This window comes from Salmo salar, chromosome ssa23 (genome assembly GCF_905237065.1).
Source record: "Salmo salar chromosome ssa23, Ssal_v3.1, whole genome shotgun sequence".
NCBI classification, from domain to species: Eukaryota; Metazoa; Chordata; class Actinopteri; order Salmoniformes; family Salmonidae; genus Salmo; species Salmo salar.
The window spans coordinates 3,268,523-3,286,578 of record NC_059464.1 but is presented as its reverse complement, the minus strand read 5'-3'; the positions used below and the strand labels follow the sequence as shown (position 1 = coordinate 3,286,578).

General features: G+C 42.0%; 1 protein-coding gene across 3 annotated transcripts in view; it reads left to right on the top strand.

Moving 5' to 3' along the window:
• The first annotated feature begins 459 nt into the window (after positions 1-459).
• Positions 460-18,056, top strand: part of LOC106583946 (serine/threonine-protein kinase TAO2) — a 45,790-nt gene continuing 28,193 nt past the window's right edge. Inside the window, exons 1-13 of one of the 3 annotated variants that reach the window (XM_014168650.2) lie at positions 460-987; positions 11,150-11,290; positions 11,432-11,503; positions 11,721-11,822; positions 11,906-11,951; positions 12,079-12,175; positions 13,763-13,876; positions 14,044-14,135; positions 14,605-14,698; positions 15,049-15,130; positions 15,237-15,404; positions 17,181-17,387; positions 17,676-17,804. In XM_014168650.2, coding sequence (XP_014024125.1) covers positions 11,159-11,290; positions 11,432-11,503; positions 11,721-11,822; positions 11,906-11,951; positions 12,079-12,175; positions 13,763-13,876; positions 14,044-14,135; positions 14,605-14,698; positions 15,049-15,130; positions 15,237-15,404; positions 17,181-17,387; positions 17,676-17,804 — 1,335 coding nt within the window. In that variant the 5' untranslated portion in view covers positions 460-987; positions 11,150-11,158. The remainder of the gene's footprint in view (positions 988-11,149; positions 11,291-11,431; positions 11,504-11,720; positions 11,823-11,905; positions 11,952-12,078; positions 12,176-13,762; positions 13,877-14,043; positions 14,136-14,604; positions 14,699-15,048; positions 15,131-15,236; positions 15,405-17,180; positions 17,388-17,675; positions 17,805-18,056) is intronic. The other 2 variants (XM_014168648.2, XM_014168649.2) reach the window with 2 other exon arrangements.

Below are 18,056 nucleotides of genomic sequence, written 5' to 3'. Positions count from 1 at the left end.
CTCTCTATCCAGAATTATGTGAGGCAGTACGTATCTTGGGAGGGAAAGGAGGAATGGGGTTCTTTTGACAAGGCTGAGGTTGGGGCATTGTGGATTGCTAGTGGGGAAAAACCCAGATGGAAAGTGTAAGGAATGTGGGATGGTAGAGACTGTGAAGCATGTTGTGTTATATTGCAGACAGTATGCTGAGGATATTTTTCGGTGAGCTGACTGAGTTGGGTGTAATGTGTAACCACATTTTTCCTTGTAGCTATTTTGGGCACAAACAACAGGCAGAGCGAAATAGCAAGTTGTTGTGGTTTCTTTAGTCCACCTGCCTGCACCTACGGGTGTATATTTCACTCTCCAGCCTGAGAAAGGCAGCAATACGCATTACCGCGTCTAGTGCGCCGGAAACGGACACGAATAAGAAGAAGCCACCCACACACATAGAACAATGAGATTTAGTTATACAAATATTTGACAACCATGCGCCTTACTTCCGGTTTCCGCTCCCGCCCCACTCACAGCCATCTTGGTTTTCTTTCTGAACAAAAAAAAGGGGGTGAGAGAATAACACTGACGGGGAGAAGCATATTAGCAATTGTAGAGACTTGACGGAAAGACGGATGTAGTGATACAATACGATATGAAAGGAAAGGGAGCAGGTGAGGTGGAAGACCAGCCGCACCCCGTATACAGCTAACGTTAGCTAGTAGTTAGCCAGCTAAGCTAACTGGCTAGTGGCTAACCAGTTCGGGACGGATTAAGTAGCTAGTCAGTCAGACAGCTAGCTAAGCGAGATAGCTTATGCTCAGCCCTACGGATACCCAGCCTAGGACATTGAGAACAAATCAAATTCATCGTCGGATGTATGTGAGAAGGAAATCGATGACAATGCATCGTACGTCGATTTGAGACGCTCCATTGAAGAGACCACCAGTAACGTTACTAGTATTGGAGAATATATATTTTTTCGTAGCTAGAGCGGGATCATAACAAGCCGTGGTAAGTGTTGCAATTTATTGTCAACAATGATGGCTAGCTAGTTAGCCGTCCATCTTAGCGCTATTTAGCCAGTTTGCGATTCTGGCCTTGGCGTGTATTTAGCATCAGAATAGGTTACTTATCAATTGACTGAAATTAATTGACTGGCCAGCTAGCTAGCTAACGTTAACTGCCGTTGCTGGCAAGGCACAGCTAACTAGCTTGCTAAACTAACGACTGTATGGTGTTTGCAGACATCCATGGATAGCTAATTAGCCAACATGCTAAACTTAAGTCAACTGACAGTGACATGCTTGAGCCCAAAAAATCATGTATTGTAACGACCCTGGTTTTATAAGCGCGGATATCGACCCTGCCGCTTGAGCATGTTTTTGGGGCACAGTCGATAGCGCGCTGGACTTCGGGCTAGAAGGCCGAGGGTTCGAGACCTGCACCCATCCTGTTTCTTTACAGTATCATCCTAACTATGACATTGTCTAATATGGATAACTAGCTAGCTAGTTATCTAAATGACCACACTTATTTGAGAATACACTGACTTGTACACGTGTAGTTTGACAAAGTTGAAAGTGAGTGAGACTCATTGTATATTAGATCTTATTCTTAACTAGCTTGCCTAGTTAAATAAAAATTAAATGCATGGCGAGGCAAGGCCAAGCCTAGGTCCTAGTTGAAAATACATCCCATCCTCAACCTAGGGCGAGACCCGGGTTTGAACCCCGTCTGTCACTCAAGACTCATTACATGCCATGACACCATAGAAATAAGTGAATGACACATTATGGCTTTATTGTAGCCAAGCATTCCATGACCCAATTCCTTTCTTCCAGAATTAGTTCATCTAGCTACATGGCTAGAGCAGATTTGAATGCACAGTCCCCCACGTTCATTTGCCCACAGTTTAGCTACTAGCTACCTACTTTACTATGATTCACATCACGCTGTAAAAAGGGTGAATACATACTAGAACAAAATGGGGGAAAATAGGGAATGGAAATTAGTGTAACGTTGGAGAATTGGATCAATTTCAAACCAAAAATATAGGCCATGAATTCACAACAGCTCAATATCTCCCTAGTGTTTATTACTTGACAACACCTATCGGTGATATGCTCAGTGCAGCCACTGATGACATCGCAGTTAACTAGAACAAGATGTAGGTCTTCTGTGCTAACATGAGTCTCAAATTGAGCACCAATAGACTGTTATTGTGTAACAGAGCGTAGCATATTGAATATTTTACTCTAAAGCGGTGGGTTTGGTTCACTGGATTTCTATAAAGACCATACAGTCCATGTAATGTACTGACATGGCATGTCCTTTCCACACACACCCCACCCCTCTTCACACACACTCTTGCACACTCACAAACACTTGTCTCACACACATTATTTTAAAGGTTTGCTTTAAAGAGAGCATCCCAAGCCCAGTGGGGGCCCTGGGGCGATGTCTTGATGCATTCACTCCAGACTGAATCACTGGAGCTGGTTACGTTAGCTCTGCTCTTTTCTCTCCAGCGGTCACACTCAAAACCAACAAAGACTTAGGCATCCTTACTTTCTTTATTCCTTGAAACAGGCTAATCACTGATCTCACATATCATGAAGGTGGAAGGCCATGCTCGCACCTATACAACCATGTGAGATCAATTATTATTTTGAGGGAAGGAGGCGGCATTTGACGAGTGTTTGAATAGGAAAATAGGAACTTGGCTGTTTAACGGGATAGTTCATCAAAATCTAAATTTGTCCGGTGGTTAGGCTACATGTCATGATATTCCACACCATTTGCAAATCTATTAGATATCTGCAGGTCAGATATCAATCTTGAATGAATGGGAAATATAGGTGTCAATCACTTTTTGACAGCATCCCTTTTGATTCAAACTTAACTTTCTATACATGTTTGCCCGTGGAAGATTTGGTCAGAAAGTTACTTTTTGGACCTGAATGCCAAAACATTCAGAAGATAAAGGTGCTCAAAGTTGACCCATTTTGCATACTCCACCATACCATGAGACATCCATGTCTTCATCACTGGACAAGATGAACAGTTGAGTTTTCTGTCATTTAAAAAGCTTACAAACATGGTTGTAAAACTATTGTAATATTTGTTTAAAAAATATACTGTACCAGTCAAGTTTACACCTACTTATTCAAGGATTTTTATTTTTACTGTGTTCTACATTGTATAATAATAGTGAAGACATCAAAACTATGAAATAACACATGGAATCATGTAGTAACCAAAAAAGTGTTAAACAAATCAAAATATATTTAAGATTCTTCAAAGTAGCCACCCTTTGCCTTAATGACAGCTTCATACACTCTTGGCATTTTCTCAACCAGCTTCACCTGGAATGCTTTTCAAACAGTCTTGAAGGAGTTCCCACATATACTGAGCACTTGTTGGCTGCTTTTCCTTCACTCTGCAGTCCAACTCATCCCAGACCATCTCAATTGGGTGGAGGCCGGTTGATCTGATGCAGTACTCCATCACTCTCCTTGGTCAAATTGACCCAACACACCTCCAGGCTGTGTAAGGGCTTTGTCCTGTTGAAAAACAAATGATAGTCCCACTAAGCGCAAACCAGAAGGCATGGCGTATCGCTGCAGATTTCTAAGTAAATCACTGACACTGTCACCAGCAAAGCACCATCACACCACCACCTCCATGCTTCACAGTGGGAACCACACATGTGGAGATCATCCGTTCACCTACTCTGCGTCTCACAAAGACACAGCGGTTGGAACCAAAAATCTCAAGTCTGGAATAGAGGTCAACCGATTACGATTTTTCAACACCGATACCAATTATTGGAGGACAAAAAAAAGCTAAATAGACTAAATAGATGTAATGTATTATATTAAGTTAAAATAAGTCTTCATTCAGTATTGTTGTAATTGTCATTATTACAAATGTATAATATATATATATTTGTAATAATGACAATTACAACAATACTGAATGAAGACTTATTTTAACTTAATATAATACATAAAATCTATTTAGTCTCATTTAAATAAACATGTTCAATTTGGTTTAAATAATGCAAAAACACAGTATTGGAGAAGAAAGTAAAAGTGCCATGTAAAAGCTAACTTTTAAGTTCCTTGCTCAGAACATGAGAACATATGAAAGCTGGTGGTTCAATATTCCCAGTTCTTCAATATTCCCAGTTAAGGAGTTTTAGGTTGTAGTTATTATAGGAAATATGATGCGTCGACTTTCTCTATACCATTTGTATTTTTAAATGCCTTTGACTATTGGATGTTCTTATAGGCACTTTAGTATTACCAGCCTAATCTCGGGAGATGATAGGCTTGAAGTCATAAACAGCGCTGTGCTGTTTAATATTGCCTGCTAACATGAATTTCTTTTAACTAAATATGCAGGTAAAAAAAATATATATACTTCTGTGTATTGATTTAAGAAAGGCATGGATGTTTATGGTTAGGTACATTTGTGCAAAGATTGTGCTTTTTTTCAGCAATGCTCTTTTGTTAATAAATCACCCGTTTGGCGAAGTTGAAGTAGGCTGTGATTCGATGATAAATTAACAGGCACCGCATTGATTATATGCAACACAGGACAAGCTAGTTAACTACACATGGTTGATGATATTACTAGGTTAACTAGTGATTATGTGAAGATTGTTTTTTATAGGATAAGTTTCATGCTAGCTAGAAATTTACCTTGGCTCCTTGCAGCCACAAGGTCCTTTTGACGCTGCACTCACGCAACAGGTGGTCAGCCGGCCACAGTTTCCTCGTGGATTGCAATGTAATCGCCGTCCAAAAAGGCAGATTACAGATTTATGAAAACTTGAAATCGACCCTATTTTAATCGGTCGACCTCCTAGTTTGGACTCATCAGACCAAAGGACAGATTTCCACCGGTCTAATGTCCATTGCTCGTGTTTCTTGGCCCAAGCAAGTCTCTTCTTATTATTGGTGTCCTTTAGTAGTGGTTCTTTGCAGCAATTTGACCATGAAGACCTGATTCACGCAATCTCCTCTGAACAGTTGATTTTGAGATTCCTTTTGTCTATATTTCTGTGTTTTCAATATGTTTCCTGTGGAGGATTGACTGTATCATTTCAAATGACAGAGATTCCATTTCAAGTCAAAATTCTCTGTGAACCTCCAACCATCTTTGTTGTACCATTTTTTTAAAGTAGAAATTTCTATTTTATTCCCATTTTTAGTACATTTTTCAGTCATAACATGACACCCACCTTGTATTCAAGAGCAGGCTGTGTCTCAACCGATTGCGGGCACAAAACAAAACTCAGATGACTTAAAATAGGGTCTAAGCTACAACATGCGAATATGAAAATCTGAGTTCACACGTTTTTAGATAATTGAAGATTTAACACAGGCGGGGGGAATGATGTCATTTTTATAAAATAAAAATTCAGAAATTATAAAATATACCGAACAATTTAAACGCAACATAAAACCATTTCAAAGATTTTACAGAGTTACAGTTCATAGAAGAACGTCAGTCTATTTAAAATAAATTAGGCCATCTATGGATTTCACGTGACTGGGCAGTGGTGCAGCCATGGGGGGGCCTGGAAGGGTATAGGCCCAGCCAATCAGAATGAGTTTTTCCCCACAAGGGCTTTATTACATTATCATTTATTACATCAGTCCAGGTTCCTGACCTCAGATGAGACTGCAGGTGAAGAAGCCGGATGTGGAGGTCCTGGGCTGGCGGGGTTACACATGGTCTGCGGTTGTGAGGCCGGTTGGATGTAGGCCTGTTACGGTTACTGTATTATCGCCTCACCGGCGGTCACGAGTCATGAAGGCAATCAAATACCACGTGACCAGTTAGTCACGGTAATTAGGCTTCTACAAGCTCTGATTCTGCGGCTGGTCATTAGTAGCCTACCAAACTTGCTAACTGCCTGTAAATCAGCACTCTATCGTCCCTCTAATCACTCTGGTGTCAATGCAACTGTATTCAGAAATCTAATCAAATATTTCATGAGAGTCCATGAGCTCATGTTGCTCAACATTTCTATAGGCTATGCAATTGCGCGAGGAAAGAGTGGCCTCTCTTAAAAAGAGGATCCTATCAGCTTTCTATAGGCTAGGCATACTATATTTGTTTCTGAACTTTCCTAATATTAAGCACATTGCTTATCTTTACAACAAGAGTCTAGCCTACCTGGCTGGCATGAAAATGAAGCACGGGAAAAGTGTCCTCCATTCGCTATTTAGGTGCATAGATGACATGTGCGTGACAATGGGCCATTCTAATTCAAAACAAATTTCACACACATATATATGAAACATGTATGGAAACAGTTTAATTAACACTACTCAGTTAGCAGGCTCAAGCAAGCTAAAATCCACATGGTAGCAAAAACTATCAGAAATTGTTAACTAGTTATAAATTATTTAAACACACTTTTCTGTAGGCTACTATTTACTAGTTAACAAAAAATCATATATGTCATATAAAATATATTCACCCCACCCAGTATTGTAATCAAAACATACCAGAAAGCATGTAGTCCTTGTCTCAGACTGTAGTAGTGTGGGCTCAATAGCATCTCATTAGTGTGCAAGATCTTGAGAATCAGCTGAACATGTGATGGAAGAATGCACTGTGCATGCAGAGGGTTGCAATTCCATTGAATTGGGGATAGTTTAAACAAAATATGCCACAAGATCTAGAATTGCCTTGTGTATCCCACAAAAAAGGTTCACCGTTATAAGCTAACTTTTTTGATGAATTTAAGCCACATTCCCCAAATTAACTTCCCATGGAAAATTTCCTGGAAATCTTCCGACCCTTTACAACCCTTCTAGTGGTTATATTAATTTGAGATCTATCGCATCCCACAACTGTACAAGACTATGTTTGGAATATTTGTATTTCTTGCACAGAATAGAATAGGTCTTCTTTTGTACTGTGGAGGATAGTAGATTGACATAGTCTAGTGCTGTTCGTTAGGCCTACTCATCTTGTTGATTGATGAAAAGTAAATGTGGACAGTTCTTCCAGTATCTTCAATATGCATATGCACCTCGGAATTAGATAAGGACGCGCGCAGTTGTGTATTCGATGTGTCTGTCTTCACTTGTAGCCTATGAGAAAGACCCGATCACGTGATGGAGAGCAATGTGAGTGAGAGGTTCTTCGAAGGGCGCAGCACTCATGGAGAAGGGCACAACGCAGCACTCCGGGCCAAGGGCACAATGGCCACTGCCGCCAGGAAATTTGAAGCATTATTAAGTTCTTGTCAAATTGTGAATGAGACTGAAGTGTGTGTGGGTGTATAGCCTGTGCAAAAAAAACAAAGCAGAGCTCATGCTTTTCAAGCGACTTTTTTCAAATCATCGTTAGTCGCATCAAGCAGCCTTACCATGTATTAAAAATCAAAACGTAGAGCAACCAAAGTTACCACATGAATAAATCTAAATTAAGCATATAGGTGTGCCTATTTCTTTGTTTAACTGACGTGTATACCTATATAACGAAGGTACATGACGTAATGACGCTACGTAAATTTTTGCGCTATACTTGCAATACAGCATTCCAAACTAGCCCACAATGTCTGCTGTGTGGATCGAGCAGTCAACAAGTCAAGCAGTCATTTGAAAGAGTAACAACCTTTCAGCAAGACAACTCAGGTGAAATCCATTAACGCCAAGATAATGGAATTCATTGCCCTTGACAATCAACCGTTCTCTGTCGTGGGTGATGTTGGCTTTCGGCGACTGGTCGAGCACCGTTAACACTACCAAGTGCACTATTTTTCCGATGTTGCCCTACCGGAATTACACAGTAATCGCGTCACTGCTATTAGCTTCACAACATACATACTGTGGAATGCCGTTTGGGTCTTTGCGTGTCAAAGATACAGTAGCACTGTCAAAGCTGTACAAAAAAGTCAGCAAACAAGCAAACCCCAGCTATGGTTAACACTACCAAGTGCGCTATTGTGTTTACAATACCGCTTTGGTTATAAAGCATTATTGGTTTGACCGCAACTTCTGGGGTAGCAAGCTTTAGCTTGGTACCTAGCTAGCACCAATACAACCAGCCTGAAAACAATGACCAGTAGAAACTGCAGTCATTTTCATTATTCTTAGCAATGATTTAGGAATCCTTGTGAGTAAGTATTAGCCTGGTTGCCACTTGTTGTTCGCCTATTGAAATTGTACTTCAGTTCATGAAAATGAAATAACTAGCCAGCTACTTAACCTTGTTGCTCAAAGCTAACGTTATAAGCAGCCAACTAACTTCATCTGCCTAGTGAGGCTCAACCGGACCAGGTTATGTGTTGTGAAGATTGCCACAATAAGGATTGGGCACAATAGTGGCATTTGCAGTTTGCTTTCAAAATAAAAGTATGTCATTGACAGATGCAAATGAATACAAATAGTAGAATTATGCCTTTTTAAAAAAAAAATTAAAGGCTAACCACAAAGTCCACTATTGTGGCTAATCCTTATTGCGACTAGCTTCACATAGATGGGTCCGACCACCATTAATCAAATAAGAACTGTCTTATAAATTATGGTTATTTCAGATGATGACACCTAGCTATATAGTTAGCTAGCTAACTATAACTACTGAAACAGATTGTCGTTTTGCTATGTTTTTGGGGAAGAACATTGTTTGCATCCGTGAGCTAGCTAGCTAGCTTTTTTTTATGATGGCACTGTAGGTGTGCGAGACAACTTTACCAGCATCATAGCATATGAATCGTTGTGACATATGAAATATGAGTGATTGTGTAATAACTACGCAAAGAAATTATGAACGCGTTAAATTATGTGACGTGCGGTCCTATTCAGGTCCTGGTTGGTCAACAAACTTATTTTACATGTGGAATTTGTTAAATAGTGTGAAATAGTATATTTTTTGACACGCAAAGACCCAAACGGCGGTCCATAGAAATCCTGGTTGAGAATGAAACGACTGAACAAATGAACAACAAAACAGCTCAGCAAGTAAGTGAAAGAAATAGGTTTTGATTCTGTTTTACTGGTATTGGGGACATGCGTAAATGCCAACAAAAACACTTTTTGTGTGTGTGTGTGTGTGTGTGACCTTTATTTAACTAGGTAAGTCAGTTAAGGACAAATTCTTATTTGCAGTGACGGCCTACCCCGGCCAAACCCAGACAACGCAGGGCCAATTGTGCGCCACCCTATGGGACTCCCAATCACGGCCGGATGTGATACAGCCTGGATTCAAACCAGGGACTGTAGTAACGCCTCTTGCACTGAGATGCAGTGCCTTATACCGCTGCGTCCATGTGTGTGTGCGTTAACTATTTAACTGCACTATAATGCTTAAAAGGCCGTTAAAATTTTAAATATCGCTATTGTTTTTTTGGCAAGGAAAATATTGGATATCGGTATCGGCCAAAAATTTCATATCGGTGCATCACCACTATAAAATGCCACTTTAAGCAAATCTTGAGCTAGTGTAACCCACAGCAGTTTGGCATAGCCAGATCAGGACCTAACGTAAGGACAACTCCGAGTATGCTTTTCTGTTCTTCTGAAATAGACTACATTTTCTTCATATCATGTTTCTTTAGACCTGTCTAAAATAAATAACTGATTTATTGTGAAGGTGTAGGCTTTATTACATGGATTTATTAGACTTTCTAAACTGTAGATGTTCCAAAGGTCTGCATCAGTGGCTTGTAGGCTGTGTGTGAAAGCCAGGAGATGCTAAATGTGTTTATTGTGTCAATTCCCCTGAGACCAACAGTTATTTGCTTGACAATCATCGGCTGACTAAATTTCGTGACCGCCACAGCCCTAGTTGGACGTACTGTTATTTCTCTAAAATTACGTTGGAGGCGGCTTGTGGTAGAGAAATTAATGTTAAATTCTCTGGCAACAGCTCTGTTGGACATTCCTGCAGTCACCATGCCAATTGCACACTCCCTCAAATATTGAGACATCTGTGGCATTGTGTTTGACACAACTGCACATTTTAGAGTGTCCTTTTATTCTCCCCAGCACAAGGTGCACCTGTAATGATCATGTTGTTTAATCAGCTTCATGATATGCCACACCTGTCAGGTGGATGTTCAACTATGTTTGATTGAAAAGGATCAGTCTGTGTTGATAGGTAGCAAACGCATTATTTTTATTGTAATTTCAGAATTTCCATAATATATCTGCAGTAATTGTGTAATGTTTCACAGTATTACTTACCTGTCAGTGTTGTGATTGGCTGTGATAATCGCCTAATGATTTCTCACGCCTTAGCGGCATCTGTTCTGAATTTGTGGCTGTGTTTTCTGGGCTTGAGCCTTTGACTTTCGGTGTTGGTCCACCAGCTTCAAACAGCTGTAAAAACAATATTTTCTGCTATTGGAAATATGTTTCTAGCGATTTAGATGGTACAATGATTCCCTACACTATTCATTGCTTGTTTTCTCACAGAACTGAAATTGAGTGAGCAGTGTGTAATTTTAGCAACAAGGAAATGAGAGCGATTTCCACTATATAACACAGCCACAAAGTCAAAACAGCTTTCCCAGTTTAACAGTGGGAGAAATCAATAGGCGACTATCCCAGCGAATCACAACACTGGCATGTAAGTAATACTGTGAAACACTATCATTCCACAATCACTGCAGATAAATGATGGGCATTTTCTGAAATTACAAAGCAGAAATGTAAACAAAATTGTGTAGCACCTTAAGTTATGAGTAAACCATGTCTCTGCTCTCACAGCACTTTTATTTACAGTTAGACAGAGGGACAGTTGTGTGTGCACATGCCATGCAAGCTGTAGTGAAAGTTTGTGTATCCATCACCATGATATGTACGCTAGCACTCTCTGCCGAGGTTGAGACGAGTTATACATTTTTAACATGGATTTGTTATTAAGTGCACTTTGTGAGAACTAACCTCCCTCTCTTTCGGTTCCTCTCCCCTCTCCGCACTTGTTCTCAGCCCTTCTATCTCTATACCCTTCTTTACTCCTCTTTCTCTTTCTACCTCATCTATTCCCCTACCCTTCTTCTTTCTCAATCCTTGTCTCTCGCATTTTCTCTTCCACTCTGTTCTGTCCTTCTCACTTTCTTTTCCCACCATATCCACCTTTCTCCTGCCCCCCCCTTTAAAAAAAAATATTTATTCCCTCCTAATTTTCTCTTTCTGTCCACCAGGCCCTGGCTATGCCCTCGAGTGTGCGGGCGGGCAATCTAAAGGACCCGGATGTGGCTGAGCTCTTCTACAGAGATGACCCCGAGAAGCTTTTCGCTGACCTCCGAGAGATTGGCCATGGCAGTTTCGGGGCTGTCTACTTCGTAAGGGAACCTTTTATATTCGGGGGAGGGGAGAGTTTTGATTAAAAAAGTGTGTGTGTTTGCTCTCCTTATCAAAGTGTGTAACAAGGTTTTTTGAGAGTTTGTATGAATGTCTGTCCTTCTCGATGCTGTGTCCGACAGGCCCGAGATGTGCGCAACAACGAGGTGGTGGCCATCAAGAAGATGTCCTACACCGGCAAGCAGTCCAACGAGGTGAGCCAACCCGCGCGAGCGCGCTTAAGTTGACGAATAGAAACGGATGTGTTCGTGCTTGGCTGGAACAAAAGCCTGCACACTCAGGGCCCTTACATGGGCTTTTCAAGAATGGCTTAGAATTGTCCCTAAACAATCTACTTTTTTTGTCCATTTTCCATGATTCCCTGTGGCCTGATGTTTGGAATTAACCCCTGCTCTCTCTCGTTCTCCTCAGAAATGGCAGGATATCATCAAGGAGGTGAAGTTCCTCCAGAAGCTCCGTCATCCCAACACCATCGAGTACAGAGGATGCTACCTCAGAGAACACACGGCATGGGTCGGTATTAGCAGTGTGTGTGCCCCAAGTACACTATTTGAGTGTCGACTAATAATCTGTCCCCCCCCCTCTCTCTCCCTCAGCTGGTGATGGAGTACTGTTTAGGCTCCGCCTCCGATCTTCTAGAAGGTTAGTACACCAGAGATCAACTGCAGGGATTATTTTGAGTCATGTTTAAGGGCATTGAGCATGTTTTTGAAGCTTTGTATATAACTAGACTCTCCCTCTTTCTTACTCTCTCTGTGTGTGTGTGTAGTTCACAAGAAGCCACTACAGGAGGTGGAAATAGCTGCTATTACCCATGGTGCACTACTGGGCTTGGCCTATCTTCACTCCCACAACATGATCCATAGGTAATATTATAAAAATATATGCCATTTTAGCAGACACTTTTATCCAAAACGACTTAGTCAAACAACTACTACTACTACTACCTCTTGGTCCATGCTACTGTGTTGTCCATATGCTGTCACTGTGCACTGTCTTAGAGCAATTCTGGCTGTTCGATTCCAGTTCTGTTTTCAATGCTATGTCTTTCGGTCTAGTCTGTCATCATTGGTTCTACAATCTCTCAGTAACGTCTCAGGGATTTTACTCAGGTGCCGTTTCAATAACCATTCCATTGTTGGATAATCATTCCATTGTGGCCTTAATAGCCTGGGCTCATTTTCCCGATAGCGATGGAACTTAGGCTTACAAGTGTTTCAACTATGGATCTTTCCTACACCGGCCGAAGATGTAACGTGAGTTTTTTTTCCAAAACACCACTACAAGTGTGTCGTTGGAGCATGTGTCATCACTAATAGGATCGAAAGAAAAGGAGCGCTGCTCTCGGGAACAGCTTTCTCCATTCAAATATTTCCTTAACGTTCAAATGATTTCACAATACTGACGCAGAGAAAGAGATTACCACCTACGGCTGCAAATATTGAGGCAGTTTACTCTAATGCTTACCCAATAAAAATGCTAAAGAATCACAGATTTGGCACATTACGCACATAATATATTGAGACAAGTTTTAAACGGTAAGCCTAAAAGTAGCAAAATAAAACTCAATTGATTGAACATGAAATGTATTTCGATATGATTGAAATAGGCCTATAGCTCACTGTTTATATTTTTGTGCAGTCAACTGTTTTAATTTTAACCGTATTTTTAAACCTTGCTTGTTTGTATCAATTGCAAAGACTTTGGCAACGTATTTGTAGTCAACTTTGTTCTGAAGTTTTTGCAGTCACAGAGAGGTGGATAAACCATGCGATTCTGTTTTAGCTGAGATCTGTGTATAAAGTGATTCGGGAGGGCAAAAAAAGCATGTAATGACACAATTAGCTGTTCTACAAGTGGTCTGAGGTAGGCGTTAGATTACGAGAGTTTAAGTACAACGTTAATAACGATTGCTTGGCGATTTAACGATTCTCCTTTGAAGGTTCTATTGATGAACTTAACCTTAAGATGCTTTTGGGAAACCGGGCCCTGGCCTCTTCTATAACATATATGCTATATAGGGTTTGTCACTATTGCAAAAGACGTTTCTAGCCTTAAGGGTCTTTCCTGGTTAAGGGTTAAATCAGGGGTATATATGAAAGGAAACATTCCAGGCCGCTCTTGAGTGTCTACAATTGTATAGAAAGTATGCAGAAATTATAATGGACCTATATACTGTGGACTATATATACATCTTTTTTTATTTTCTTCAAATAACTGCCCTATTTCTGTCCCGCAAATTAATTTTGACAAACAAATTGGTCCCTTTAAAATCTGTGTGGCCCTCCGTTGAATTTTGAAATCCCATTGTGGCCCTTGAGCCAAAACGTTTGCCCACCCCTGGTTTAAATTAATATGTTCAACGTCGTTATCTCCTCACTGTTAACGTTCTGTTACCGTTGTGTCAACATTGTTTTTGTCACATTGTGTTAACATTGCTCCTCTCCTCTCAGGGATGTGAAGGCAGGGAACATCCTCCTGACAGAGCCTGGCCAGGTGAAGCTGGGAGACTTTGGCTCTGCCTCCATTGTTGCCCCCGCCAACTCTTTTGTAGGAACCCCCTACTGGTGAGGAGCTAGAACTGCAAACTGTGGACTATTCAATTCCTTGTGTACTGCTGGTTTTCTCCTGTGAATCTCCAAATCCTCCCCCACCCCCTGCCCTACACACAAGGGATGGTACACTCTTTTTAACCAGTGGCTGATTATAAAGGGATGGTTCACTCTTTTTCCAGGATGGCTCCGGAGGTGATCCTAGCGATGGACGAGGGTCAGTACGACGGCAAGGTGGACGTCTGGTCTCTGGGCATCACCTGTATAGAGCTGGGTAGGCATTGCCATGGCAAGAAACCACTTCCTAGGATCTTCATAGCAACACACTATTCACAATCTCTATGGTACTGTAGAGAGGGAATGCCGCCCTTGGACACCACATCAAGAAAGAGATCTAACAATGTAGTATAATATAGGAAATATGAAGGTGTCTTGGCAAATGGCTCCACAGTGAACTTTGACCCCAGGCCCTCAGTGTGACTCCTGTCTGAGTGGTCTGACCAAATCCCTAACCCCTGGGAGTTGGTAATAGTCTATGTTGTGTATGATTGTCCCGGCATTGTTACTGGAATTTTAAGAGACTCAGCACTAAGCTGCTTTGGCTGTTAGCTAACATGTCCTCTCTCTCCCTTCTCTCTCTATCACTTGGTCACTTTCTCTCTATCTCCCTTTCCTTCTCTCGATTGATCTCTCTTCTTTTTATACCCTTTCTCTCTCTCTGTCTCTCCCTCATCTCCCTTTAGCGGAGAGGAAGCCTCCTCTGTTCAATATGAATGCTATGAGTGCCTTATACCACATCGCCCAGAATGAGAGCCCAATCCTAGCGTCCAATCACTGGTGAGCGTCACTCTTCCTCATGTACATTTCTCCACTCACTTATCCGTTTGTCATTCACCTAACCTCCTCTCTTGCTTAACTCTTGAACTCCTTTTTTCTTCATCTCTCCTTTACATCACTGTCTCGTTGTCTCTTAACGCTCTTTCGCTCACTCACCAGCTCTCTCTCACTCACCAGCTCTCTCTCACTCACCAGCTCTCTCTCACTCACCAGCTCTCTCTCACTCACCAGCTCTCTCACTCACCAGCTCTCTCACTCACCAGCTCTCTCTCACTCACCAGCTCTCTCACTCACCAGCTTTCTCTCACTGTCTTCTGTCTGACTGAACTCTCTTCTCTCTCGTGCCGTAGGTCTGATTATTTCCGTAATTTTGTGGACTCCTGTCTACAGAAGATTCCACAAGACAGGCCTATCTCTGATGTGTTGCTGAATGTAAGAGTGCAACACACCTTTTTCTTGTTCTTCCTCTTCCTCAGTTTCTCTCTCTAAATCTTTGCAACCCCCCCCCCCCCTTTTCCCCTCCTTCCCCTGTCTGTAGCACCGGTTTCTGTGTCGTGAGCGTCCCCTAACGGCGGTGATGGACCTCATAGCGAGGACCAAGGACGCAGTGCGGGAGCTGGACAACCTCCAGTACAGGAAGATGAAGAAGATCCTCTTCCATGAAGCCCACAACGGACCAACCCCAGAGGGAGGCGAGGAGGAGGAGGTAAGGGCTCTCCCCCATGTTAGTAAGGCCCATAATGAACCTCCTCTGGTTGTATGGTGGGGAGGAGGAGTTATGGGGCACACTTGTTAGGGCAGATATGGGTCGATCACTTACAGTGCCTTCAGAAAGTATTCATACCACTTGACTTATTCCACATTTTGTTGTTACAACTTAAATTCGAAATATATTTTTTTATCCCCCATCTACACACAAATACCCCATAATGACAAAGTGAAAACATGTTTTTATAAATGTTAGCCGATTTATTGAAAATAAAATATAGATATCTAATTTACATAAGTATTCACACCCCTTAGTTGATTCATGTTAGAATCACCTTTGGCAGCGATTACAGCTGTGAGTCTTTCTGGGTAAGTCTCTTAAGAGCTTTGCACACCTGGATTACTTATTTGCATATTAATTATTTAAACAAATAATTCAAGCTCTGTCAAGTTGGTTGTTGATCATTACTAGACAGCCATTTTCAAGTCTTGCCATAGATTTTCAAGCCTATTTACGTCAACTAACGCGGCCACTCGGGAACATTCAGTGTCGTCTTGGTAAGCAAGTCCAGTGTATATTTGGCCTTGTTTGAAGTTATTGTCCTGCTGAAAGGTGAATTTGTCTCCCAGTGTCTGTTGGAATACAGACTGAACAAGGTGTTCCTCTAGGATTATGCCTGTGCTTAGCTCTATTCCGTTTCTTTGTATCCTAAAAAACTCCCTAGTCTTTGCCAATGACAAGCATACCCATAACACGATGCAGCCACCACCATGCTTGAAAATATGAAGTGATGTTGGATTTGCCCCGAACATAACTTTGTCATGAATACAAAGTGTTATGTTTCTTTGCCACATTTTTTGCAGTTTTACTTTAGTGCCTTGTTTGCAAACAGGATGTATGTTTTTTAATATTTTATTCTGTACTGGCTTCCTTCTTTTCACTCTGACATTTAGGTTAGTGTTGTGTCGTAACTACAATGTTGATCCATCCTCAGTTTTCTCCTGTCACAGCCATGTAACTCTAACTGTTTTAATGTCAGCATTGGCCTCATGGTGAAATCCCTGAGCGGTTTTCTTCCTCCCCGGCAACTGAGTTTGGAAAGATGCCTGTATCTTTGTAGTGACTGGGTGTATTGATACATCCAAAGTGTAATTAATAACTTCCGCATGCTCAAAGATATTCAATGTCTGATTTTTTTATTTTTGCCCATCAACCAATAGGTTCCCTTCTTTGCAAAGCATTGGAAAACCTCCTTGGTCTTTGTGGTTGAATCTCTGTTTGAAATTCACTGCTTGGCTGAGGGGCCTTCAGTAATTGTATGTGTGTACAGAGATGAGGTAGTCATTCAAAAATACTGTGAAACCCTGTTATCGCGCACAGTGAATTCAAGCAACCTATGACTTGTTAAGCACATTTGTTCTCCTGAACTTATTTAGGCTTGCCGTAAGAGGTTGAATACTTACTGACTCAAGACATTTCATCTTTTCATATTGAATTTGTAAAAATGTCTAAACAAATCCACTTTGACACTATTGGGTGTAGGCCAGTGAGACAATCTCAACGTAATCCATTTTAAATGCAGGCTGTAACACAACATTTGGGAAAAGTCTAGGGGTGTGAATACTTTCTGAAGGCACTGTATCTTATGTTAACTTTCTGCCTCTGCCTGCCTGTGTCTCTCTCTGCATGTTTCTGACTGTCCGTATCTGCCTGCCTGTCAGTGTATAACGTCTCTCTATTTTTCCTCTCTCCTTCCCCCTCCCTCTCACCCAGGAGGTGGAGCAGTACCTGCTCCGTACGGGCACTGTGGGCAGCATGGAGAGTTCCCAGTCTGTGCCGAGTATGTCCATCTCCGCCAGCTCCCAGAGCTCCTCGGTCAACAGCCTGGCGGACGGCTCCGACGACAGCAATGAGATGGCCATGATGACCGAGGGAGAGCACACAGTCACCTCCAACTCCTCCATTATACACCGCCCTACCGTAAGTCAGAGAGAGAGGTGTGCGTGTGTGAATGGGGTTTGGGTGAGGTGGGGGGTGTATGTGGTGGGGGGGAGATGGCTATGATGACTGAGGGAGAGAAGTCTCCTCCATTATACACCGCCCTACTGTAAGTCTGAGAGAGGTTGTGTGTGGTGTGCCTGCTAGAGGGAGAGAATGTGGTGGTGTGGGTATGTGGTAAATATGTCAGGTGTGTGCAATTGTTTGTGGCCATTAATTAAACTTCCCTTTCCTGAATTATCTTTTTCTCTCCTTGTCCCCCTCCCCCAGGGTCAGGATAATATCTATGATGACCCATACCAGCCAGAGATAGACCAGCAGCAGCCCTCGTCAGCCGCCCGCCGCAGGGCCTACTACCGCAACCGGGACCACTTCGCCACCATCCGCACGGCCTCCCTGGTGAGCACATCCCCAAACCCCTCTCTCTGACCCAACCACTAACCATTCTCTCTGACATGACCGCAAACGCTAACCCCTAAACCTCTCTTTCTCTGATACGACTGCTAACACAACCCTCTAACCCCTCTCTCATACTACTATGAACGCTTGTTTGTTTTCTTACAACTACTTTGCCTAAGCTTGATTGAGTTTGCCTGCGATCCAATGGAACAGTCCCACAACTGGAAACCCCGCCCACCTCTCTCTCCAGGC